The sequence below is a fragment of the Drosophila kikkawai genome, chromosome 4, assembly GCF_030179895.1.
Source record: "Drosophila kikkawai strain 14028-0561.14 chromosome 4, DkikHiC1v2, whole genome shotgun sequence".
NCBI classification, from domain to species: domain Eukaryota; kingdom Metazoa; phylum Arthropoda; class Insecta; order Diptera; family Drosophilidae; genus Drosophila; species Drosophila kikkawai.
The window spans coordinates 97,799-124,624 of NC_091732.1; the positions used below are offsets into that span (position 1 = coordinate 97,799).

The 26,826-nt window shown below is 35.8% G+C and overlaps 2 protein-coding genes across 5 annotated transcripts in view; both read right to left on the reverse strand.

Annotated features, from left to right (window-relative positions):
- Positions 1 to 3,442: 3,442 nt before the first annotated feature.
- On the reverse strand, positions 3,443 to 15,024 carry Gat (GABA transporter). Its single transcript, XM_017178109.3, has 11 exons — positions 14,751 to 15,024; positions 12,825 to 13,089; positions 12,369 to 12,470; positions 10,886 to 11,066; positions 10,434 to 10,701; positions 8,116 to 8,219; positions 7,933 to 8,057; positions 7,624 to 7,868; positions 4,497 to 4,700; positions 4,270 to 4,437; positions 3,443 to 4,199 (listed from the first exon to the last, which is right to left on the reverse strand). The coding sequence occupies exons 1-11, from the start codon at positions 14,877 to 14,879 to the stop codon at positions 4,101 to 4,103; spliced, it is 1,890 nt and encodes a 629-aa protein (XP_017033598.1). The 5' UTR covers positions 14,880 to 15,024; the 3' UTR covers positions 3,443 to 4,100.
- Positions 15,025 to 15,612: 588 nt separating this feature from the next.
- RhoGAP102A (Rho GTPase activating protein at 102A) overlaps positions 15,613 to 26,826 on the reverse strand; it is a 56,827-nt gene continuing 45,613 nt past the window's right edge. The window contains exons 6-12 of one of the 4 annotated variants that reach the window (XM_070287707.1): positions 24,815 to 25,048; positions 24,608 to 24,761; positions 23,233 to 23,518; positions 16,796 to 16,930; positions 16,642 to 16,737; positions 16,418 to 16,575; positions 15,613 to 16,339 (exon numbers count right to left, since the gene is read on the reverse strand). In XM_070287707.1, the coding sequence (XP_070143808.1) occupies positions 16,197 to 16,339; positions 16,418 to 16,575; positions 16,642 to 16,737; positions 16,796 to 16,930; positions 23,233 to 23,518; positions 24,608 to 24,761; positions 24,815 to 25,048 (1,206 nt within the window). In that variant the 3' untranslated portion in view covers positions 15,613 to 16,196. Of the gene's footprint in view, positions 16,340 to 16,417; positions 16,588 to 16,641; positions 16,738 to 16,795; positions 16,931 to 23,232; positions 23,519 to 24,607; positions 24,762 to 24,814; positions 25,049 to 26,826 lie in introns of those variants that run through there. The other 3 variants (XM_017178100.3, XM_041776628.2, XM_070287708.1) reach the window with 3 other exon arrangements.

Here is a 26,826-nt window from a genome sequence, read left to right on the forward strand (position 1 = left end):
ATGAATTTGAGCTCCGCACTGCTCGATCAGGAGACTTGCAAATATACGCCAAGGACTCCACCACTCACCGTGCCGTCACAAGATACCTGTCCTCCAAAAATGTGGTATACACACATTTCTACCTGAAGGAAGACAGAAGCTTCAGGTTTTTTGTTAAAAATCTGGCTAGCACAACCCCGCAGAACTTTATTACCCAGGAGTTCTTCAAGCAGGGGCACACGGTTGTTACCCTGTACAACCCCCCGTCCCGAGTTCGGCACCAAGAGGGTCAGGAGGAACCCAAGGACCAGACCAAGCAGAACGTCTGGTTCGTTGACCTCAAGCAGGCTCCCAATAACAAGATTACCAAGATTGGCAGACACCGAGTGCCTGTGGAGCTCAAGAACGACAGCAACAGGTTGAAGCAGTGCTACAGGTGCTTTGGCTTCTACCACACAAAAAACTACTGCCTAAAGCCGCCAGTTTGTAGTATATGTTCGGAGCAGCACTGGACGGGTTCGGAGACCTGCAAGGCTGCCACCATTGCCAACCTCTGCTGTGCCAACTGTAGAGACAATCATGCGGCTTACGAAAAAAAATGTCGCATTTTCGCCCTGAAACTCAAGGGAATTCTCCCTAAGGTGCCTCTGAGGAGAAGTTATCCAGCGAGGGATGCCCGCAGCCGGCCATGCTCCAGCCAGGGATGTCATACGCCTGAAGGACGAGAACCCAGCAGCACCAACCACCTACGCCTATGGGCGTCTACAACACTCTACCTGGATTCAGGCAGGCAACCTAAAACCTGCACGACGATTTCCCAGCGCTAGGAAGCCGAGGCAGGTCTGGCAACGCTCCTCAGTACCCAACACTGACCCTTACTGGGATATGTCAAGGGTTGTGGCTATGCTCTCCAGCCTCAAGGCTACAGTAGAGCAGGTGCCAAGCTCCTTAGCCACGATATCTCTGGTGGTGAGAGAACTGCAAAGAGGTATGCCTAAGACTCATGGGTACCCTTAAGGTGAGTATTTGGAATGCCAGGAGTTTCCTTGCCAACCGGGAGAAGCTCCTGGTGTACCTCTCAAGGCACAGCATCGACATTATGCTTGTGTCTGAGACCTACCTTAAGCACGGGGTATTCATCAGGATCCCAGGGTACTCCCTACACAGAGCAGACTTTCGTAGTAGGTCAACTAGAGGCGGAGCAGCGATCCTAGTCAGAAGAGGACTGACTTATTATCAGCACAACCCGATACGTCTGGAGATAGCACAGGTGGCGATGGTTACATTGAACTCTCCCATTGGAGACCTGGACATAGCAGCAAGCTGCTGCCCCCTCGTTCCACCTGGTCCCGTGATGGCTTTGAAGCTCTACTCAACCTCTGTGGAGATAAAGCCATCCTAGGTGGAGACTTTAACGCCAAGCACCGCAACTGGGGCAACTACAGAGCAGACAGACGAGGTGCATCGCTAGTGGAGGCCCTGGAAAGCACAAACACACAAATCTTGGTCTCAGGGAGACCCACGTGCATTCCCTGCAACGGCAGAACCCCTCTGCTCTGGATTTTGCACTACTCAAAGGACTCCAAGGTCGTAGGATGTAGGGAAAAATCAAGGTTGCAGCGGAACTCGCAGCGCCCTCCAACAGCAATCACTCCACAGTCACCCGCCCTTCTCTACCACCGGACATAAAGGCACTCATCGAGAAAAGCATAGACTCAGAAGGGAATAGAAGGGACTCCTATCCAAGGTCAAAGAGCTTCTGTCATCACAGCTCTACGAGGCTATTCGCATCTACCTCACGGATAGAAGGTAGTGGTCCAGGATGGAGTTGTTTCCACCACCAGAAGAAAGCGTGCTTGGCCCAACGCTGTACATCCTCTTCGCGCACGATGCGCCGCTGCACCTGAGCTCGGAGCGCACATGTGTTGCCACCTATGCAGACGATACTGCAATGCTGGCAAAATCCAGCTGCGTCTACAGCGCCACAGACAAACTTCAGATGCTCCTGAAGACGTTTGAGAAATGGTCCTGTAGATGAAACGTGGCCATCAACACAGATAAGTGTGCGGTGGTCACGTATACCCTGAGGAGAGGCACCTGTCCAGGTGTCTTTCTTCACAGACAGCTATTGCCACAACACATGGAGCACACCTACCTGGGACTGGCTCTGGACAAGAGGCTGACGTTTGCCTCCCACGTAAAGCAGACAAGGGCTAAGCTGCAGAACACCGCCAGACGCATAAGCTGGCCAGAAGGCTGACCAGAACACGAACGAGACGACGCACAGTAGCGCCTCTCAAACAATTAGCGTTGCAAAAGTCATGTTCGCAAAAACGATTTTAACTATACTTATTCGATAGAAAATTGTCCAAGAATTCAGAATCTGCAATAAAATCTATTTTACGATTTTTTTCTAGAAGATATGAGCATTTAAAGTTCAACTTTCTTTCTTTCGTTTTTTGCATCATACAACAAAAATTGGTAAATTGGTCAACTTTCCGGTAATATTACACGAAAACCATAAAAACTTAAAAAAAAATTTTTTTTTTGTTTTTCATTAAAATAAAATTTTTTTTTCACTTTGAAAACCTTTAAAAAGAGGAATTTGTGGGCGTGGTACATTATGCAGTACATATATACATTTTACAACAATTACCTGTCCAATGCCGCTTAAATTATTCGATTACCTTATTTGGTGCAAATGATATGATTTTTGCAACGCTAAATGAGAAAAGGCGCTACTGTGCGGCGTCAATAAATAAAAATGCATTAAATTTAATTCAGAAAGCTACTTTAAGTTCGTTTTTAGAAGGTTAATAATACTGCTGAATTTAATTTAAATACTTGCCTATAATTTTACAAAATTTAAAAGTCCATATCTAATCCCAAAATTCATTAAAGGTAAACCAACTTTGGCGTACTGAAGTTAGCTTTCTTTCATTGCAGGTTTTCTGATTTTAGTCAGAAGTTTGCGACAAAGTGAAAGAGACATTTCTGACCATATAATCTATACATATTCTTGATCAGCATTTAAAGCCGACTCGATCTAGCCACATCCGTTTGTCTAACGGTTTCTATGCAAACTAGTCTAACAGTTTTAAAGCTATCTTGATGAAACTTTGCAAATAGTTTTCTGACATCTAACACTAGTATATAAGTCTGATATTATATAGCTGTCATAGGAACGATCGATCCGAATCGTTCATATTACGAATCGTTTAAATTTTTCTTAAGACATCTTGGGCGACTGACCATCAATGGGATGTTATCGTAATCAATTTACGTTTTACAAGTTATACATCTCACAGTGAAATCTCAGTCTGTACTCTTTATATGTGAAGGGTAGTAGGTGAACATGCATCATAATTTCTTGTTGTTAATGTTGGTAGTTTCATTATTGGGCATAATGTTTCTTTTGTAAGGAGAACAACGTGATAAGTTTATTTCCCTGTCATAATTAAAATTCAGTTTCATATTCTTATTTTATTTGACACAACAAAGCAACAATGGGACATTTTTATGATAACATTAGAGAAGCTCTCTCTGCTCAGAAACTCTATAAGTATATTATGTATAACATATGTAATATAAAGACATATTTTTATATTACATTAGAACTGTGTTTCTTATTCTTCTATCGTTTATTTTAAGTTATTACAAAAGTTTATTAAATAACTAAATAAACTCCAAGACTTACTTATATTATTAATTTTTAGGATTCGGTACATGTTTTAATTTCTTATTTAATTTGTATTTAACCTAAACTAATGGATGAAAACAGGACTCTTGTCAGTTAAGAACGTATGATGAATGTATGACAATATGATGGGGATAATTTGTTTACTAACAGAATATTCTTATCACTTTAGATATGGTGTAAACGTTGTTCTACTTTTTGAGTAAGTACTCCATAAAAAAACACCTAAAACTCTCTTCATTTAGACTAGTTAAAAGGTTTTTTTAGATCAAAAAAAGAAAAACTTGATTCCAACAATATCAAGAAGACAACGCAATTTTACTTAAATTGACCAATTTATAATAAACATGAAAATAAAATGCTAAACGAATTAGTAATTTAAATAATTTATATAAGTTTAGCTTAGCTTAGGATTAATAAATATTTATAAAGAGAAATCAGCCTCCTTGGCATAAGCTTCTCTTTGCATTTTCTCTCGTAAACGTGAGACATCTTCATCTATCCGTACAATAGCACGGATTTTCTATGATGAAATTAATGATGACAATTAATAAATAAATAATGGCACAAATATATTTCTATGGATATATTACCTCACTTAGATCACCAGGTGTACGTTTCCATAACCAAAACATATAAACTGGTATATAGAGCATAGATGACAACGCTGTGAACCAACCAAAGGCATGCGCCCACCATGGATAGCTATAGTCCAAGTACTTTATAGGCGTCCATTGTACAATATTAAAGAAAAATACGCCCTATACAGAAGAAATAAAATATATGTATGTACTTTATAGATTATCCAAAAAATACCTACCACACATATAGCTGGTGTGGTGACACACCAACAGAACTTCCACCAAACTGTTGGATAGTAACCAATCATATCCTTGATACCATCATAGAAACGATCCACCCCATAACACCACGATATAGAAACGCATTCAAAAAATATGAGCCAAAGCAAGCAAAAGCCGCTAACAGCATATGAATCCAAAATTTGGAATATATACATGCCGCCCTAGAAGAAATAAAAGAACCAAATTTGAGTCAAATAAAATTAAATTTTCGAAGTAAGGGCTTAAAGAAAATAAAATTAGTAATATCGGTACAGTCTAGTGTGACGATTGTGGGATACGCTGTGTGCAAAGAATTTTGTTTTTTTTTATTTGAAGGGAAATGGATATTTTTATGGATATAAATAAAATTGATCAATTTTAGTCAGAAGTTTGTAACGCTGAGAAGGAGACAGTTCCGATCCGTCCAGAACTGAGCCATTGCGTGCCTGTCTATAATCACTAACCATACAACATTTTGTATGGTTAGTGCTATAATCTAAAGTTAAAAATTATTTTATCTTATTTAAGAGCCTTAGCATCTTAGGCCTTCGGCCCAGTTCAGCAAATGTCCATAGTCGAATACTGCCTTCCCACTCTGTGCATTTATGTGGAACAGTTGGGATTTTTCACAAATGTGAAAGTCATGCTGCCACAGAGCTTGCTTCTGCATCCGATTACAGCAGATCGATCAGCTGTTCAGCGTAATTAAACGATTAGACTAATTTTCAGAAAACCACACCGGACTATACAATTTTTTACATCAAACCAAAATGCACTGTTATAGCATAGTTATAGCCGCGATGACAGATATATAAAACAATGTAATAACTTGGCGGATTATGTGCGAAACATCGGTATTCATCATATGGAATATTTTGATTTTCGTCGTCAGAGTACCGGCAAAATCGACAAGGCATAATTTTCTTCTTCTTCCTTTTTTCACACAGTTTTTTTATACCCTTGCAGGGTATTATAATTTCAGTCAGAAGTTTGCAACGCAGTGAAGGAGACGTTTCCGACCCTTTAAAGTATATATATTCTTGATCAGCATCAACAGCCGAGTCGATCTAGCCATGTCCGTCTGTCCGTTTCTACGCAAACTAGCCATTTTATATTATTCCAGAATTTTGGTAAAAATTTTATGAAAATCGGACCACTATATCTTATAGCAGCCATATGAACGATCGGGAAATGAATTGAAAAAAAATTATAACTTCGTTGTTTTTCAACATATTTTAATCTACTTTGAGACATGAGCTTTTAGTATTATTTCAGAATTTTGGTAACAATATTATTAAAATCGGACAACTATATCATATAGCTGCCATAGAAGCGATCCGTAGATGTAGAGAAAATGTAAAGCTGCGAATTCAAAACTGTAACTGTAATGAAATTTGTTGTATGTGTTTAATCATTTAAATTTATAATGTTATATTATATTAGATATTTAAATCTAAAATGTATCTTATACGATTAAACTTTTTTTTATATCCTTGCAGGGTATTATAATTTCAGTCAAAAGTTTGCAACGCAGTGAAGGTGACCTTTCCGACCCTATAAAGTATATATATTCTTGATCAGCATCAACAGCCGAGTCGATCTAGCCATGTCCGTCTGTCCGTCTGTCCGTCCGTCTGTCCGTCTGTCCGTTTCTACGCAAACTAGTCTCTCAGTTTTAAAGCTATCTGAATGAAACTTTGCATATAGCCTTCTATATACTCTCACTGCTATATATGTCGGAACGGGCCGGATCGGACGACTATATCATATAGCTCCCATAAAAATGATCGATAAATTTTTAGAAAAAAAATTATAACTTTGCTGTTTTTCAACATTTTTGCACCATTTCTTAGATGCCGTTTTATATTATTTCAGAATTTCGGTAATAATTTTATGAAAATCGGACGACTATATCATATAGCTGTCATAGGAACGATCGGGAAATTAATAGAAAAAACATATAACTTCGTTGTTTTTCAACCTATTTTTATCTACTCTGAGATATAAGCTTATTTTATTAGTTCAGAATTTTGGTATACATTTTATGAAAATCGGACAACTATATCATATAGCTGCCATATAAACCAATCGGTAGATGTAGAGAAAATGTAAAACTGGGAATGTAAAACTGTAACTGTCAAATTCTAAACAATAAGTATAGGTAAAATTTAATGAAATAATATCTGCAAGGGTATACAAACTTCGGCGTGCCGAAGTTAGCTTCCTTTCTTGTTTTTTGTTAATTTTATCAAAACAAAATTATTTAATGGTATGTATAATATACAACTTATATATATTTCCTTTTATTTTGTCTATAAGTTTGACCAGAAAGGTCGATTTTTATACCCTTGCAGGGTATTATAATTTCAGTCAGAAGTTTGCAACGCAGTGAAGGAGACCTTTCCGACCCTATAAAGTATATATATTCTTGATCAGTATCAACAGCCGAGTCGATCTAGCCATGTCCGTCTGTCCGTCTGTCCGTCCGTCCGTCTGTCCGTTTCTACGCAAACTAGTCTCTCAGTTTTAAAGCTATCTGAATGAAACTTTGCATATAGTCTTCTATATGCTCTCACTGCTATATATGTCGGAACGGGCCGGATCGGACGACTATATCATATAGCTGCCATAGGAACGGTCGAGAAATAAATAGGAAAAAAAATTATAGTTTCGTTGTTTTTCAACGTATGTTTATCTACTCTGAGATATAATCTTTTTTTATTATTCTAGAATTATGGTATAAATTTCATAAAAATCGGACAACTATATCATATAGCTGCCATATAAACCGATCGGTAGATGTAGAGAAAATGTAAAACTGGGAATGTAAAACTGTAACTGTCAAACTGTAAACATAATAAGTATGGGTAAAATGTAATGAAACTCTGTTTTGTGAGTGTTTTCAGCATTTAAATCTATAATATAAACATCGAAACCAATCTGCAAGGGTATACAAACTTCGGCGTGCCGAAGTTAGCTTCCTTTCTTGTTAATGATCCAATTGCAAACTGCAAGGGTATATAAACTTCGGAGTGCCGAAGTTAGCTTCCCTTCTGGTTTTAATATAATATTAAGTGCAATATATCTGTTGATATCCAAACTTACTTGAGTAATACAGGTTAATCCAACCAAGTAACTCAGCGCACAGACAACGGCAATAAATATTTCTTTTCGTTTTCGCAATAATTGTGGCCATTCATCAATTATTGCGGTTATAAATCCCTCCATTGTACAAAATTGTGAGTCCAAACCGATAAGTAGCAGCATGAAAAAGAACAAACAAGACCACATGGGAGACCCCGGTAACTGTAAAACCGCTGATGGATAGACCAAGAAAGCAAGCCCAGGACCTAAATAAAATATTTTATGGTATTTGAAAAGTTTTTAAAAATAATGTTTATTTTTTATGCGCACCTGATGCTGCCACTTCAGCCACTGGTCGCTGCTGTTCGTGAGCCATAAATCCAATGACTGAAAATATTACAAATCCAGCAAACATGCTTGTACTTGAATTAACTGTACAGACTATTAGGGCGTCTCTGAAAAAAGATTTATGAATAGTATATTTATCCCTATAATCCATTGAAACCAACCTACTTGTAAACATTATTTGTAAATTTGTTGTAACTTCCCAAGGCCACCAGAGTACCAAGTCCCAGTCCATAGGAGAAAAATATTTGGGTGACAGCATCAATCCAGACCTTGAAAAAATGTTGACCGTGTTTTCAAATTGAAAAATTTGACCAATACTACGAAAATGTAAACAAACTTGGCGAGGAACAAATGAAATATGGAATTTAAAATGTGGCGCAAAAAGCTACAAGCATGCCCAAAAGTTGTTGGCGTTTTTTTTTATATTCTTTCCCCCAAGTGTTCCCAATTGCTACTAATTAATATAAAATGCCTACCTCTACTTTATGTTATAGATTTGGGAAGCCTTACCACCTATACACACTCTTCGGGGAATTTGCTCTTTGTTAGAGAAAAATCATTAGAGAAACTCAAATTAATCGTCATCTAATTCATTTTAAGTTAGTGCTTTTGCTGTTGTTAAACAGCCTAAATAGTTGATAATCTATTCATTTTACTCCCACATCGGCCGCTTCAGCCATCTTTGTTTACGTTTTAATGAGCCACAGCTGATCGATCAGCTGTTATTGGATGCGGATGCACATTAACGCAGCTCTGTGGGAACACGAGTTTAGCATTTGTGAAAAATCCCAACCGTTCCTCACAAATGCGCTGAGTGGGAAGACAGTATTACGTTCGAAGTTATTTGTGTATTTTGTTGTTGACTTTAGGGACTGTAAATTACTATCAGCTGCATGTCAAGATACTGTAAAACGTACAGTATCGTTTAAGTTTTTAGGTATTTCTTGTTCTAGTTTGGTCTCGTGTACACTGATAAAAAAAATTCAAGTTGGCGTTGCAAGCCATTCCTAAAAGTTATGTTTTTAGTTTAGAAAGGGGAGAAATATATACATTTTATTATGCTCTCATTCTCTCTGGAATCGTTTGTATTCACGTTACCGACATTAGTGTTTAATTTGCTTTAGTAGCCCAGTTGGTAAGCAGACGGTCTGCTAATCTAAGATTTATATACTAATTTAAGTGATTTAATAAGCATTTTTATACCCTTGCAGGGTATTATAATTTCAGTCAGAAGTTTGCAACGCAGTGAAGGAGACGTTTCCGACCCTATAAAGTATATATATTCTTGATCAGCATCAACAGCCGAGTCGATCTAACCATGTCCGTCTGTCCGTCTGTCCGTCTGTCCGTCTGTCTGTCTGTCTGTCTGTCTGTCTGTCTGTCTGTCTGTCTGTCTGTCCGTCTGTCTGTTTCTACGCAAACTAGTCCCTCAGTTTTAAAGCTATCTGAATGAAACTTTGCATATAGTCTTCTGTATGCTTTCACTGCTATATATGTCGGAACGGGCCGGATCGGACGACTATATCATATAGCTGCCATACAAATGTTCGATATATTTGTAGAAAAAAATTATAACTTTGCTGTTTTTCAACATTTTTGCACCATTTTTTAGATATGGCCATTTTATATTATTTCAGAATTTTGGTTAAAATTTTATGAAAATCGGACGACTATATGATATAGCTGCCATAGGAACGGTCGAGAAATAAATAGGAAAAAAAATTATAGTTTCGTTGTTTTTCAACGTATGTTTATCTACTCTGAGATATAAGCTTTTTTTATTATTCTAGAATTATTGAATAAATTTCATAAAAATCTGACAACTATATCATATAGCTGCCATATAAACCGATCGGTAGATGTAGAGAAAATGTAAAACTGGGAATGTAAAACTGTAACTGTAGACATAATAAGTATAAGTAAAATGTAATGAAACTCTGTTTTGTGAGTGTTTTCAGCATTTAAATCTATAATATAAACATCGAAACCAATCTGCAAGGGTATACAAACTTCGGCGTGCCGAAGTTAGCTTCCTTTCTTGTTAGCTCTATAATTACAGATTAAATAAAAAATATGTTAACAAAAAGTTAAAGAAAAATAAAAATTTAATTTAACTAAGAATGTTAAGAATTAATTAAGCTCGGTCAAGTTGGGATTACATATTTTAGTTTATTTTAAAAAGAATTTCGGGATTTATTTGGGTGGTAATTTAAGGTATTTAACGGCATCTGTACTCTATATTGCAATCGTGGGCCAACCTTTAGTTTTTATACAGTAAAACTGTAAAATACTGGTTCACTTTTTAGACTGGGTCATTTTTACTGCAAATTCGTGGTTTGATTTACTATAGAGCAGTCATATGACGGAACGCATTACGTCGTTATACTGTAGTTAACAGTAATATCAATCCAAGATTATGGGTTGGGGCAATTTTAGTGCAAAACTTATTGGATTTACTGCAGGAATTTTATATGTGTACTAACCTCCGAGTGACCCAACTTGGTGAAGTTAGGTATCACATAAAACTTGATACCCTCGAAAGCACCAGGCAAGGTTATGCCCCGAATCAGTAAAACTGTCAGCAGAACGTAAGGAAATAGAGCTGTGAAATATACGACTTTCCCCGTCCACTTGACACCCTTCCAGATGCAGAAATAGCATAGAATCCAAACAAGCAGCAAAGTTCCGGCCAATTCCCAACGAATATTACCAATTTCTTCAATGCCATGCGATATTTGAAGAGCGCGTCGTCTGAAAAAAAAAACAAATTATTTTTACTGCTGTCAAAATGACTAAAATCATTTTTGATTTTTTGGGTGTAGTAAGTACTCTTTCGCGTTTAAATAATATACAATATTCTACGTTGCTTTCGACAGAAATACTAGCAATATATTATAAATAGTAAATGTTAAACAAATATTGTAGTGCTACTTACTCCCAAAACTCTTTAACTGGATCCGTAAGCTCAGATGATGTAATGTTTGTAGCAGCTACAGAGCAGACTTTTTTTGCTGTTCCATTAATTATTTTATCCCAACAATTTAGATTTTTTCGTTCGTATTGACTGACACAGTTGACGGTATTCCACCAATTGTTGCAAGATCGCCACGGGACATCTAAATAATTAACAATACATATACCAGTAAAATTATAAGTATTTTATAAAACGACACAAAAGGCTAATTTTTGTAAGCCAAACTTTGTATACCCTTGCTGTTTGCCGTTCGATCCTAACGCTTGCATGACTTTCACCAATTTTATGTAACGAAGAGTTAGTAAAAAAAAACAAGCATTTATATTTTAAACCGTAAAAATAACTGTACTAAAAAATACTGTGTATTGTTTAAACATGTAATTAAGAGTAATATTTAGGAATTTTTAAAGTTTTAAAATGATAAAAACGAGCGTCGGAGTTTAAAACAGAATAAGCTTATTTCGATAATAGTATAGAGAGTAGTGTCAATTTTTATCCTATTATCGTTACTCCCATGCAGGGTAATATAATTAAAGTCAGAAGTTTGCAACGCAGTGAAAGAGTAATTTTCGACCTTATAGGGTATATATATATTCATGATCAGCATAAAGAGGCAAGTTGATCTTTAACGGACTACTATATAGTACAGCTGTCATTGGAGCGGTCTGGAAATTAATGGAACAAATTATAACTTCGCTGTTATTTAACATCTTTTGCTGTTTTCTTCATACCTTTTCCTTAAGTTTCGGCGTTGCAGAGGTATTTAGAGTACCAAAAGAGGATCTGACTGCTTTGGCAAAAAATACGTTTGGCGTAGTTTTTTTTTTTTTTTTAATATTTGGGATTAAAGTGACAAAATAGGCTTATATAACAAAGAACACAAAAGTTTTACTAATGAATTCTATATAGATTCTATGAAGCTTGCCTGGGCAGCGCTATATTCACCGCTGGATGGAAACTTCCTGTTATTAAAAATAATTTGGTTTTAGTATTACATCACGTTTTTCACGTTTTTATTTTTTTTCAACTCACAGCTTCTTTTACTGCTGCTAACCGCTTCGTCTCGCTAATTCTTTGTCTTTCCTGCCATCTGCCTACCTATATAGGCTCCATCCGTTGCCCGAGGGCAACGGCCGAGTGCAAGGATAAAAACCCTTTCTCTTAGTTTCCCGGTTCGCTCCATTCAAATCCGTGCCCCCCTGGTCCCACCGATCCTACCTCTATCGATATATCAATAGTCCTCCAGCCCATTCCGACTAGAAAGGCAACAGTTGTTATTGCTTTGCTTATGTTTATATACTTGCAAACTGCAAGGGTATACAAACATCGACGAGACGAAATTAACTTCCTTTCTTGTTGGACGATTCTGAAGAATCTTTTACTTATAGAGATTTTAGGAATATTAATTATTCAGAACCAATTTTTGTCTCTTGCAAAAACATACCCGATTTCATGGACATAAAGAAATAAAATACTGCCCAGGCCAGAATGACAATGTAATATACATTCATCCAACAGGACATGACGGCAGCAGCATATCCAATTCCTTAAATGAAAAATATAACACAATTAAATAGATTAATAAGAAACATAGTTTTAATCGACTTTGATCGACTATGAATGGTTAAGGTAAACATTGAAAAACAACAACGGTATCCCTTTTTATCTCAGGTCCCTTTAAGAAAATAGCTAAAAACTATATGAAAATTAGATACTAGATATTTTGCGTAGAAACGGACATACTGACAACTCGGATGTTGATTCTGAGCAGAAAAATATATTTCTCTTAGAGTAACATATGTCTAAGGGTATAATAATCCAATGAAATTTGATTAAACTATAACATAAATATCAATACAAAAATATTCTTACCCATTTTTTTAAGTCTTTAAAATCTTACCTTTAAATATTGGCGCAATTTTGAATACACCCAAGCCACCGATGGTCAGCATCTGACCTAATGCCAACTCCATAAAAAACATAGGTATTCCGGCCAAAAACAAAGTCAATATATATGGCAAAATAAAGGCGCCGCCACCATTTTTATAGCACAAATACGGAAAGCGCCACACATTTCCCAAGCCAATTGCTAGTCCAACTACAGAGAGTATGAAATCCATTTTTGAAGACCAAGATCCACGCTCCGGTATATCAATTTGAACCATCTGAAATTTTTACACAGAAAAGGATTGAGTAACAAAATGATAAGATAAAAAAAATGAAAGGGTATGGGCATTTCCAAAATTGCGCACCGATATTTGTATGCATTAAAAATAAAAATAAAAATGTAAGATAGTTACAAAATTCAAGTAATTCGCACTGCGCAAAAAACCAAGTCGACCAATTCAATCGCAAAATTTCTGCGAATCCAGAGACCATTTTTTAATGCAACTACATTTGAATTAGACATATACGCCGCCGCGCCACGCCGCCGCCGCCGCCGATTTTTGCCTTATTTGACGCGCCGCCGCCAAATTATGAAAATAACGGCGCGCCGCGGCGCGCCGCTGGTGCGGCATCGGCGCAGCTTCAGCGCGGCCTTCAGTGTCATTGTTCTTTATAAAACTTAAAAAAAAATAAATAACTCATTAAAATGGCCTTTTTGCCTTATTTGACGCGCCGCCGCCGCCGGTTCTTTCTGACTACTACGCCGCCGCCGCCGAGTCATTTTGACCTCTACGCCGCCGCCGATGCCTTTAACCATCGGCGTAAACCTCTAATTTGAATCTGAATGAAACTTTGCCCATAGTCTTCTGAATGTTTCTGATACTATATATGTATGTCGGAACGCGCTGAATCGGACGACTATATTATATAGCTGCCATACGAACGATCGGAAAATTAATAGAAAAAGTTATAGCTTCATTGTTTTCAACGTATTTTTATCTACTCTAAGATTATGAGCCTTTTTTATTTGTTTAAGAATTTTCGTTTCCGTAACTGTTAATCGGTATATATATATGTGTATATCTACATATATATATATATATATATATATATATATATAAATGTTTTTTATATTAGATATTTCAAATCTATAATATAATTATTTTATACGATTAAACTTTTTTTTTTTAATTTTATTAAAATTATTGATCAATATCAAATATTTATATGCTATGTATAAATTTACAACTATTATATATTTCCTGCTAGTTTTTGTATTAATGATCCAATTGCAAACTTCAAACTTCGGCGTGCCTTCCTTTTTTGTTATATACTTGCAGGGTATTATAATTTTAATCAGAACTTTGCAAGGCAGTAAAGGAGTCATTTCCGAGCGTAAAAACTATCTGTATACACTCTTGATCAGCATCAAAAGCCGGACCGGACGACTATATCATATAGCTGCCATAGAAACAATCGAAAATTTTAGGAAATAAAAATTATAACTTTGATATTTTTTAACATTTTCATTTATTATATAGCACTTTTGGATTATGTCACATTTTTGGTTTCAATTTTATGTAAATTGGACGACTATATCATATAGTTACCATATGAAATCTCAGTAGACGTAGGAAAAATTTAAAGCTTTGAATGAAAACTGTAACTGTAAAACTGTAAATATAATATGTGAATGAAATTGTATAAAATAACATATATGCTATTTGTTATATGCTATTGATAAATATGAATATTTTGCATTTATCACTTGTTAGTTTTTTCTTTTCATTTGACAAAATCGAATCAATTTTTATGGATCCAATTGCAAGCTGCAAGGGTACACAAACTTCGGCATGCCGAAGTTAGCTTCTTTCTTGTTTTTTTTTTTATGTCAAAAAAGTCCGACTAAAGTTGTATGATAATATGAGCAATTACAAACCTGCTTTGACTTGTCCGAAGTCTTTTGTGGATTAGACTGGGAAATGGTAGGATCCAAGTGTTGGCACATTTCAATTTCGCTTTTACGCACATCTCCACCTCCACCGTCAGCATCGCTGGTACTGTACATTTTTTCACTTAGTAATATTTACTAATAATATAGGAACGCCGAGTCCCAGGACTCTCTGTTTATTTGAATTTGTCTCGTCCTCGTTCTCGTTTTACGTTAAAGTTGACGAGAAATCAAAGAGTACAAGAGTCGTCACCTTGTCAGGTCAAAAGCAAACATCTAACTGAATATGCTTATTGTGTCTTTCAGTTAAGGTAATTCCCCTCTGTGATATAAGCTATGTTTATACACATACACACGCACACATATACACGCAGCTTAAATTTAAAGGGGACTATCCCACTTGCGTTGACATTTTGTGCAAACAATTTAATTTAATAATGATTTAGAAAGAGGGTCCGAGCCCCTATAAAAGCATTTGCATGTTTAGTTATGCGGGCACAGCTCTCGCTAGATATTAATGGACCAAACATCGTGTGTTTGCCAGGGACGTTCATATTACTTGGCGTTTACAGTACTTAGATTTAAATGTACATATGTATGTATGTAGGTGTCCCCCAACGCTTGTCAATTATGTGACCCATTTAAAAGAATACTTGTATTGTAATAACTGGGTATAAAAGACTCCAGTTCTTTATATCAGTTCTTTTTTAATGTTTTTTAGATGATTTATATAATTTAAAAAATTCAATTTAGCGATATTTGATATTTAATAAACAATAAAAATTATAAACATACATATGAATATATCTTATTTTTATTATTACAACAATACAACTTGAAGAGTATAAAAGTTTCAGTCATTTCAAATTTATATTATTAGTATTTATGTATGTACAAATATATTTTAAAAATGTGTGCGACTTTATGTACCGATTATAATAAGCGGACGTTACATTTATGTATATTTATCCCATTACAAGGTAATATGTTTTGATCATAAGTTTGTACTCCAATAAAAGAACATTTTTATACCCCATAAAGTAAGTGTAAAATGTAATAAAGTAGTGGAAATAGAATTAGCAAGTAAGTATTAGTAGTATATTAATAAAATAGGGTCGGGCATGATTTTTTCTTTCTGATACAGTAGTCTTCCTCCAGTATATTCCGACTCTAAAGAAATATTAAACGATTTATTTAAATTTAACGAATTTATTTAATTTTTTTTGTTCCGTCTTTAATTTGTAAAAATAGGTTTAAGAGGTGTGTATCTCCCCATATGGTTTCAGTAGGTATTGCAAAATTTATTTAAATAAATTGTATATATGAAAATTATATATCTTAGCCTGCACATAATACTTATTAAATGGTAGTTTTAACGTTAGTAAGGTATTACACTTTGGTGTAAGTGGACTCAAAAATAAAATCAATTAATTTTTAATTATTATTTAGCCGAATGGAACTTGGTATTAAATGTTGTCGCTTGTGTAGCTTTCCTTTTCGTTTTTCTGCTACCAAATTATTGGAAATTTGTGGCTCAGAATTATCAACATCTTTCAAGGGCGTTTTTTTACTGTTTTCTATATAGTGGAAATCGAACACAGAAACAAGAAATGATTAATTACTTGAATTTATAGTAATTATAGGTATATATTTACCACCATTTCCAAAGGATTTTATTTTTTCCGGTAATGATATTTTTAAACTTGCGGTCAAAACTCTATCCTTATCTCCTTGTAAATTTTTATTAGCACATAGTTCTTCTCGATAATTGGTATATTTACTTTTGGGTGTTATGTTTTCATGTATTTGATTGCTATGGTTTAATCTGCATTATATTCTTATTAGTCTTTATATAGTAATTATTAACAATAATACAAACCGATGACTTTCATGGGGGGTATTTTCAAAAACATCGTCTGATAAACTCGCTGCTTCACTGCAATTTTGGATATCGTCTAAATGGTTATGCATATTCCTATAAATAAGTGATTAGTATATTATAATAATATCCTTACCATACTAAATATCCTTACCATTTCAAAAGCTGTGTTTTTGTGGAAATCAGTTCATACAACTTAACGGGACATACATCTAGCATTTGAGAATAAAGAACATCTAGCAGTTCTGCTGGTATTTTAAACATTTCCTCATAGTGATCAATCATTGTCCTAAAAAAAAGTAAAAGTACTAGAGGTAAACGCTTGCAAGAAGTCATCACAAATGGGCATTACCAGGTTCTGGCTACGGGCGAACCTACGTTCTACTCCTACAATTCCCTATTAATTCCATCAGCGCTTGACTTTTTCGTTGCCAATGGATTTGCTTCAGGCAGACTTCACGTGCATACTCTACATGAAGTCTCGTCGGATCACGTACCTATCTTGCCTGAACTCTACTCCACGCCGTTGTGGAAACCTCATCGCCCACGACTACTTGCCCATAATGCTAACATCAACATCTTTTTATGACAAAATTATCTGAGGCTGCCAGCTTGCTGCCCCCAGAAATCGACATGGAGTAGTGGGCCCTAGACCTCCCCAACTGCCTCCCAGAATTTAAGCGCTGCTTAGACTTAAACGAAGAGTTCGTAGTGAATATGCTAGAACAGGAGATCCTCGTATACAACAGATCCACAGAAGACTTGCCAATCGCTTGCATAAGGTTCTTGCTCGTAGAAAACAGACTCAAATAGACAACTTTTTGGAAGACCTGGGTCCTGATATGAGTGCAAATTACTCTCTTTGGCGTGTCACGAAACGATTCAAAACTCAGTCCTCCCCAAAGTCAGCAATCAGAAATCAGGCTGGGGGCTGGTGTCGCACTAGCTTAGAAATAGTTGAAGTATTTGCGGATAACCTTGAGAAACGTTATAAGCCCTTTGATTATGCCCCTGATAGTTTGTGTCTTCAAGTGGAAGAGTATTTGGAGTCGCCGTTTCAAATGTGCCTTCCTGCTAGCGCTGTCTCTTTGCAAGAAGTGAAAGTTCTGGTAGCCAAGTTGTCTCCCAAAAAAAACCCCGGTGTCTGTTTTCAACGGCGTTTTAGAAGTTGGATACTTTCCGAAAGTTTGAAAACCATGATTAGTTCTCAAGCCTGGAAAACCGCCGTCAGATGTGGATTCATTCAGGCCTATCAGCCGTCTCCCATCTCTGGGTAAAATTATGGAGAGGCTGGTTCTAAACAGGCTGCTCTCTTGCGAGGAAGTTTCCAGTGCGATCCCAAAATTTCAATTTGGTTTCCATCTGCAGCACGGTACTCCTGAGCACCTGTATAGAGTGGTTAACTTAGCCTTAGAAGCCTTGGAGAAGAAGGAGCATGCTGTAGCTGCCTTCCTGGACATTCAACAGGCATTTGACAGAGTCTGGCACCCTGAGCTGCTGTACAAAGCGAAGCGACTCTTTCCGCCTCAACTGTACCTGGATGTGAAAAGTTTTCTGCATGATCGCACATTACACGTATCGGCTGATGGGTATAAATCAAGTGTCATTGAAGCTGGAGTTCCGCAAGGAAGTGTTCTAGGACCTACTCTCTATTCGGTCTTTGCTTCGGACATGCCTAGTCACTCACCAGTCACTGAAGTTGCGGAAGTAGATGTAAAAGTAAAAGTATTTTGGCTGCTTCCTTTGGTTTGCAGGAATATCTTGATGCCTTTCAGGAATGGGCTGTGAACTGGAATGTGTGCATCAATGCGGACAAATGTGCGAATGTGACTTTCACCAACCGTGCAGCTAGCTGTCCTGGGGTCAGTCTTAATGGTAGAGTCATTGGCCACCATAGAGCCTATAAATATCTTGGCGTTACCTTGGACCGTAAACTTACATTCGGCAGGCATGTTGCGAATATTCAGCATGCTTTTACGGCTAAGGTTTCCCGGATGGCATGGCTCCTTGCATCCTGCAACAAACTATCGCTTTACTCCAAGGTCATGATATATAAGTCAATTCTAGCCCCCTCCCTGTTTTATGGCCTTCAAATTTATGGAATTCCTGCAAGATGTCATTTGAACAAGATTAGGATTCTTCAAGCAAAAACGTTAAGGGGGATCTCTGGGGCTCCTTGGTACATACGGACTAGTGACATAGAACGAGACCAGAAGGTGCCCAAACTTGGCGACAATCTTCACACTATTTCAACAAAATATACGGAAAAACTAAACAATCACCCTAAAAGTCTGGCAAGAAGCTTAGCCACCTCTGAACATAGAACACGAGTTAGAAGAAGACTCAAGCGTCACCACCTTCAAGACTTCCCTGACCGGGTCTGGACATAACATATCAGACAAAACATGAAAAGCGTTTCAAATTATGTAAACATAACTTAACTTAATACTCCTCCATAACTCAGCATTGTAAACATAGAATTTACTTTAGTTGCAAAATATTTAGGTAACGGTGCACTGGTCTAATAAAACTTCATTATTTTTTTTTTTTGACCAAAAAAAAAAAAAAACAAGAAAGGAAGCTAACTTCGGCACGCCGAAGTTTGTATACCCTTGCAGATTGGTTTCGATGTTTATATTATAGATTTAAATGCTGAAAACGCTCACAAAACATAGTTTCATTACATTTTACCTATACTTATTATGTTTACAGTTTGACAGTTACAGTTTTACATTCCCAACTTTATATAATTTATACATTTACCGATCGCTTCTATGGTAGCTATAAGATATAGTTGTCCGATTTTTATGAAATTTATACCAAAATTCTAGAATAATAAAAAAAGCTTATATCTCAGAGTAGATAAACATACGTTGAAAAACAACGAAGCTATAATTTTTTTCCTATTTATTTCTCGATCGTTCCTATGGCAGCTATATCATATAGTCGTCCGATTTTCATAAAATTTTTACAAAAAATCTGGAATAATATAAAACGGCAATATCTAAAAAATGGTGCAAAAATGTTGAAAAACAGCAAAGTTATAATTTTTTTTCTAAAAATATATCGAACATTTGTATGGCAGCTATATGATATAGTCGTCCGATCCGGCCCGTTCCGACATATATAGAGAGAGCATATAGAAGACTATATGCAAAGTTTCATTCAGATAGCTTTAAAACTGAGGGACTAGTTTGCGTAGAAACAGACAGACAGACAGGCAGACGGACAGACAGACAGACGGACGTCTAGATCGACTCGGCTGTTGATGCTGATCAAGAATATATATACTTTATAGGGTCGGAAACGTCTCCTTCACTGCGTTGCAAACTTCTGACTGAAATTATAATACCCTGCAAGGGTATAAAAAGTAGTAAAATTAGTCAGAAGACTTTTTGCACAGTTTCATTCAGATAGTTTTAAAACTGAATGACTAGCTTCAAAACTGAGGAACTAGCTTGCGTAGAAACGAAAAGGTGGATAGACAGACAGACGGTCATGACTATATCGGCTCGTCTGTTGATGCTTTTCTTATCTAAAAAATTTGAAATCCAGACTCTCTAAGAAGTATAGTACAACTGGTCTTCAAGTCGACCATTCGAGATATTTAATTGCTTGTTTAAATTTTTTTACACACAATTCTGAATGCTACAGAAATTACTTAAATCGGTGCAAAATTGGTTTTCAGGCTAATCCAAAGCAATTTTTCGCGTCCAATTGCATTTTTATGCCCGCAATCCTTCTCCTTTGGTTCAGATCTTGTACCTAGCTCAGTTCTGAGAAATTGTGCTACCGCGTTATGTAGACCACTCTTTAGACATTTTCAGTTATCACTTCAGTATTCGTTTTCCCCCGAAGTTTGGAAAGAATCCTTTATCATTCCCCTTCATAAAAAGAACAGTAAATCTAATATTAAACACTATATAGGTATAGCAATACTTAGTGCGAATCACTACTCAGCTTCAGCACCAATGTAGCTCAATAATGAATGTCCCCCTCACAGCACGGCTTTATGAAACGCAGATCAACGTCTACAAATCTCCTTGAGTCATTAGAAACGCGTTTAAAAATAACACCCAAACCGATGTTATCTTTACAGATTTCAGCAAAGCCTTTGATTCGGTGAATCATCAGTTACTGTTGAAAAAACATTGTCTTTTGGGTTTCCCGGTCATGTTGATCAAGTGGATTTCTACTTGATTTGATAACAAGAAAGGAAGCTAACTTCGGCACACCGAATTTTGTATACCCTTGCAGATTGGTTTTGATGTTTATATTATAGATTTAAATTTAGAAATAATTTTAAATGACAATATCTAAAAAATGGTGCAAAAATGTTGAAAAACAGCAAAGTTATAATTTTTTTTCTAAAAATTTCTCGAACATTTGTATGGCAGCTATATGATATAGTCGTCCGATCCGGCCTTTCCGACATATATAGCAGTGAGAGTAGAAGACTATATGCAAAGTTTCATTCAGATAGCTTTAAAACTGAGGGACTAGTTTGCGTAGAAACAGACAGACAGACGGACAGACAGACAGACGGACAGACAGACAGACGGACAGACGGACAGACGGACATGGCTAGATCGACTCGGCTGTTGATGCTGATCAAGAATATATATACTTTATAGGGTCGGAAATGTCTCCTTCACTGAGTTGCAAACTTCTGACTAAAATTATAATACCCTGCAAGGGTATAAAAATAATGAAATTAGACAGAAGAAACAAGCTAAGCGCAGTAATTAAATTTAATTAAAATCAAAGGCGCGACTTTGGTCAAAAACAAGAAAATGAACTTGTCAATAGAGAAGTAGCAGCTGTGGTTACGATCGTTTCATTGGCGCTACCGAAATCAGCAGACCACTTGCATAGTCGTGTTACCAAAATAATCCAAGCAAAAGCATATATTGTAGTTGTCTCTTTCAAAGTTTCAAGCTAATTAATGAAAATTAATGAAAACTGCATTACAATGTCATAGCCCCATAACTATTGCAAATTGGTTGTTTTTGACCAAAGTCCCTTTGATTTTTATTAAATCCAAGCTGACTGAGACCTCAAGTCCTGCAGAACTTTACAAATATTTATAAGAGATAACAAAAACAAATTCGCAGAAAAACTATAACAAAGTTATGCCAAATTTTATTAAGTATATTTTAAAACATTTCGTTTAAAGTAGCTTAAGGCCTAAAGTTGCTGTAGTAGTTAGATTTTAAGAATATAACAAGAAAGGAAGCTAACTTCGGCACGCCCTTGCAGATTGCAATTGGAATCGAGCCAATCTAGTTAAATTAATAGAAAAAAATATATATAAGAAAATATATAAAAGTTGTATATTTATACATAGCATATCATAATTTGGTTTTGATATTTATATTATAAATTTAAATGCTGAAAACACACACAAAACAGAGTTTCATTACTTTTACCTATAATTATTATTTTTACAGTTTGACAGTTACAGTTACACATTCCCAGCATTACATTTTCTGTATAGCTACATATCGCTTCTATGGTAGCTATATGATATAGCTGTCAGATTTTCATAAAATTTATACCAAACTTCTAAAATATAAAAATACGTTGATACACAACGAAGTTATAATTTTTTTTCTATTATTTTTTTTTAATCGGTCCTATGTCAGCTATAAGATATAGACGTCCGATTTTCATAAAATTAAAACCAAAATTCTGAAATAATAAAAAATGACCACATCTCAAAAATATTGAAAATATATTGAAAAACAAACGCGTTATAATTTTTTCTAAAAATTTGTCGATCATTTGTATGGCATCTATATATATGATATAGTCGTTCGATCTGGCCCATTCCGACTTATACTGTCTTCCCACACAGCGCATCTGTGAGGAACGGTTGGGATTTTTCGCAGATGCGAAACTCGTGTTCCCACAAAGCTGCGTTAAAGTGCATCTGCATCCTGCTGATCGATCAGCTGTGGCTCATGAAAACGTAAACAAAGGCTGTCGAATTGGCTTTTGCAAAATTGAAATGGAGCATTTACCGCCACATTTTAAATTCCATATTTCATTTGTTCCTCGCCAAGTTTGTTTACATTTTTGTAGTGTTGGTCAAATTTACACTGTTAAGAAGAATAAATCAGAGTTGCATCGAAAAACTATCGCCTAACCATCACCAAACAAACGGTCGTTAGATTTAGATGCGCTTTGATTCCGGTCCATTTGAGAAAATTCGGAACGGCAAAACCTTATGGACCGTTTGTTTAACGGACGGTGGATGCGCTTTGACGGTGTGTGGGAAAACCCTATTATATAGCAGTGAGAGTATTCAGAAGACTATCTGCAATGTTTCATCCAGATAGCTTCAAAACTAGTCTCTCAGTTCTCAAGCTGTCTGGTTGAAACATTGCAGATAGTTTGCGTAGAAACGGACATACAGACGGACAGACGGACATGGCTAAATCGACTCTACTGTTGATGCTAATCAAAAATTTATATATATATTCACTGCGTTGCAAGCTTCTGCCTAAAATTCTCCTACCATGCAAGGGTATAAAAAATCTACAAAATGTAAAAAAAAAAAACTGCGCAACTTACATAAAATAAACATACCTGACTACATTAATTGCATCGCTCATCTGCTGTTGCTCTCTTGTTTTATCTAACGCTAATGTTGTGTTGCGCAAAATATTCGGAGCAAAGACTGTTGCCAGATTACTGCTATCCATTTTATTGCCATTTATTAAACAATTTCCATCAGCATCGCATACATCGTCGCTGTGTGCTGCCACTTTGGCAAGAAATACGAGTAGGACATAAAGCGTGTCTCTATGGGGAATCGGAAGTAGTCTTATTAAATGTGATATAGCCTCGAGTTGCAAACGTCGATTTCGTATACCTGCAAATTTCAATTTGTTATTATTATTAACCGGGAATGGTAGCTGAATTGGAGAAGCCTGAGCTTGGACACTCTTACAGATGGCAATTGGATCGAACTGGGAATCAAAAACCTTAATGGGGTGTATAGATTGTATATACATATTTTAAGACCAAACTTCTGATATAATTTTCTCAGATTCGCATACCATACAGTAGCTCTTGCAGTATAATATATTCATCAGATTTTCATAAAATTTTTAACAATATATTAGGATGTACATGTTCCCCCAGAAATATTTGAATTTGATAACATTTGCGGATTTCCCTTTCACTTTTGTTTAATTTCCGATAAATGCCCAAATAATTTAAGTTGGCCGCTCTTAACAAATGGGTAAGCTTTTTCTGAGATTCGCTAGTAATGACATATTTTTAATTGCAGTCAGCTGTGCTGGTGGCAAAATGCTGGAGAATAGAGTGGCTGAGGTTGTAGAAAAATTTAAAGATCATTAAAAGAGCTATTAGCTTAAAGTTTATAAAAAGTGTTTTTATTTAAAACACCAGCCAAATTAATCTAGAAGCTGAACTAAACATTACTATATGCGAAGGGACCTTTTTCCACAACCTTGAAAATTCTATCCTATAATATATATTATTATCGTATACATATTATAAATTTAATTAGTGCACAATTACTAGCTATGAATTAGAAACTACAGCGGGGTAAAATTTGATCATCCCCTTATTAGGATAACGAGAAATTCGCAAATGTTATCAAATCTGAGTCGGTGGGAGTTTGTGGAATTGGAAACTATAAAAGGTCCAATATATTTAGATAATAGCATTAACAAATAATTCTTTTTTTTTTACTTTTTGGGGTCAAAAGCTGACTATTGTGTCGTCTGTGTGACCTATTTATGTACATTTTCTTAGTACAATGGATGAATTGTAGTTGGGGTTGTTGTTTTTATATATAAATATTTTATACATCTCAATTGAATCGATCCAACTGCAAACTGCAAAGGTATAACTATAAAATTGGCCTTTCCCTAGCTGGCTTCTTTCCTTGTTTAATTATAACATATAAAACACTTAATTTGTTTTTACGCACGTTGGGTTTCTAGGAAGGTTGAATATAGCGTCGTGCACAAAAGAGGTTCGGGAAGATCTCTAAGAAATTCTTTAAGCAGGGTGGCAACATCGTGTGGACATGTATTGACAGGAATTCTCAAATATCCATTACCGTTATCGAATTCTTCTCGCAACTACAGTAAAAATTGAAAAATAGTGAAAGTATTTTAGAGGAAGGAAGACATACCTGCTTGATACGCTTTTTAGATGAGCTTACACGAAAAAGTCCGACCTTCTGCAATCCATTTTCTTCTAAATGCTCGATACAGCTGTAAACAAATATGGGCACCTTAAGATCTTGATAGGGTCTATTATAGTTATGTTCTGATTGCTCTGCTTTAAGAGGGTCGCAGAATCGCTCGCAGTTTTCCAAAGGCCCATTTTCCAACGACTTGGTAGGTAAACTTTCACAAGATCGTACCTAAAAAATATATAATTAAAAATATATATATTCCGTTTTTTGAGTAATTATGATACACAGGTCGAGAAAAAAAATCAGAGATAAAGCGCGACGAATTCTGAAAAATCTTAGTCTGTACATTGCTAATTCGAAAACGAAAAGTCTCCATCATGTATCAATTTCGAGAAAATCACGGTCAAAATTGAAAACCGCTGGCATACCATAAATGATATTGAGCTTAATTAAACCTTTCTCTGTCTACTTTCATATTAACCCTAGACAGTCGTGCTTATTTTTCCTAAGTTAAGGTTATGCTTCGTCGAATCGACCACGCCAATTTTAAAATAAGTATACAGGCCTTTTCTAGTTTCCACTCGGAAGTGAATTTGATAACATTTGCGGATTTCCCTTTAACATAAGCGAATTTTCCTTGTTGATTTAGGGACCTTTTGTAAAATTTCCCCTTGGTGCCTTTTTTCCAGCTCATAAAAGAGTTGCTGAGGTCAAGGAAAAAAATACCCTTCACATCACGCACAGTTTTGTACAATAATTTTGGAGATATTTTGAACAAAACTATTTTTTTAGCATAGGTTAATAATAGTTCTTGTAATAAAAGACCAATTAGTACAACGAGTGTTTAAAATTAACGTGAAACATATTCCACCGCATATTTTTTTGTACGCTGACAACCCTTAAATAGTCCCTCTCAAATACGAAACAGCGGCGGCGGATTTGCAATAATGTTGTTGTTGTCGAATCGACGAAGCATGACCGTCTAGGGTTAAAAAGAACAACCAATGAGGGACCTTACTTTCGCAAGTTAAATTGCTTTTCCTGAAACCCAATTTTTGCTATTTAAGAAAAAAAAACAAGAACGGAAGCTAACTTCGGCACGCCGAAGTTTGTATACCCTTGCAGATTGCAATTGGATCATTAAGAATCGAGCCATTCTGGTTAAATAATTCGAAAAAAATAAAAGAATATATATAAAAGTTGTATATTTATACTTAGCATATAATAATTTGGTTTTGATATTTATATTATAAATTTAAATACTAAAAACACTCACAAAACAGAGTTTCAATACATGTTACCTGTACTTATTGTTTACAGTTTGACAGTAACAGTTTTATATTCCCAGCTTTACATTATCTCTACATCTACCGACCGCTTCTATGGCAGCTATGTGATATAGTTGTCCGATTTTCATAAAATGTATACCAAAATTCAGATAATAAAATAAGCCTATATCTCAAAGTAGATGAAACAACGAACTTATAATTTTTTTTTCTACTAATTTCCCGATCGTTCCTATGGCAGCTATAAGATATAGATATATATATTTTCATAAAATTTAACCCCAAATTCTGAAAATTCTTTAGGGTTGTTTACCCTTGCAGATATTATTTCATTAAATTTTACCTATACTTATTATGTTGAGAGTTTGAAAGTTACAGGTTTACATTCCCAGTTTTACATTTTCTCTACTTCTGCCGATCGGTTTATATGGCAGCTATATGATATAGTTGTCGGATTTTCATGAAATTTATACCAACATTTTGAACTAATAAAATAAGCTTATATCTCAGAGAAGATAAAAATAGGTTGAAAAACAACGAAGTTATAATTATTTTCTATTAATTTCCCGATCGTTCCTATTGCAGCTATAAGATATATCGAACATTTGTATGGCAGCTATATGATATAGTCGTCCGATCCGGCCCGTTTCGACATATATAGCAGTGAGAGTATATAGAAGACTTTATGCAAAGTTTCATTCAGATAGCTTTAATACTGAG

Bases quoted from the DNA above. Each gene is read 5' to 3' on its own strand.
- Gat (XM_017178109.3), bottom strand. From the start codon at position 14,879: ATGTACAGTACCAGCGATGCTGACGGTGGAGGTGGAGATGTGCGTAAA. The intron at 12,471-12,824 runs GTAAGATTTTAA...TTTTCATTTAAG, and splicing joins AATTGCGCCAATATTTAAAG to GAATTGGATATGCTGCTGCC. The intron at 4,701-7,623 runs GTAAGTTTGGAT...TATTTCTTCTAG, and splicing joins GATTAACCTGTATTACTCAA to GGCGGCATGTATATATTCCA.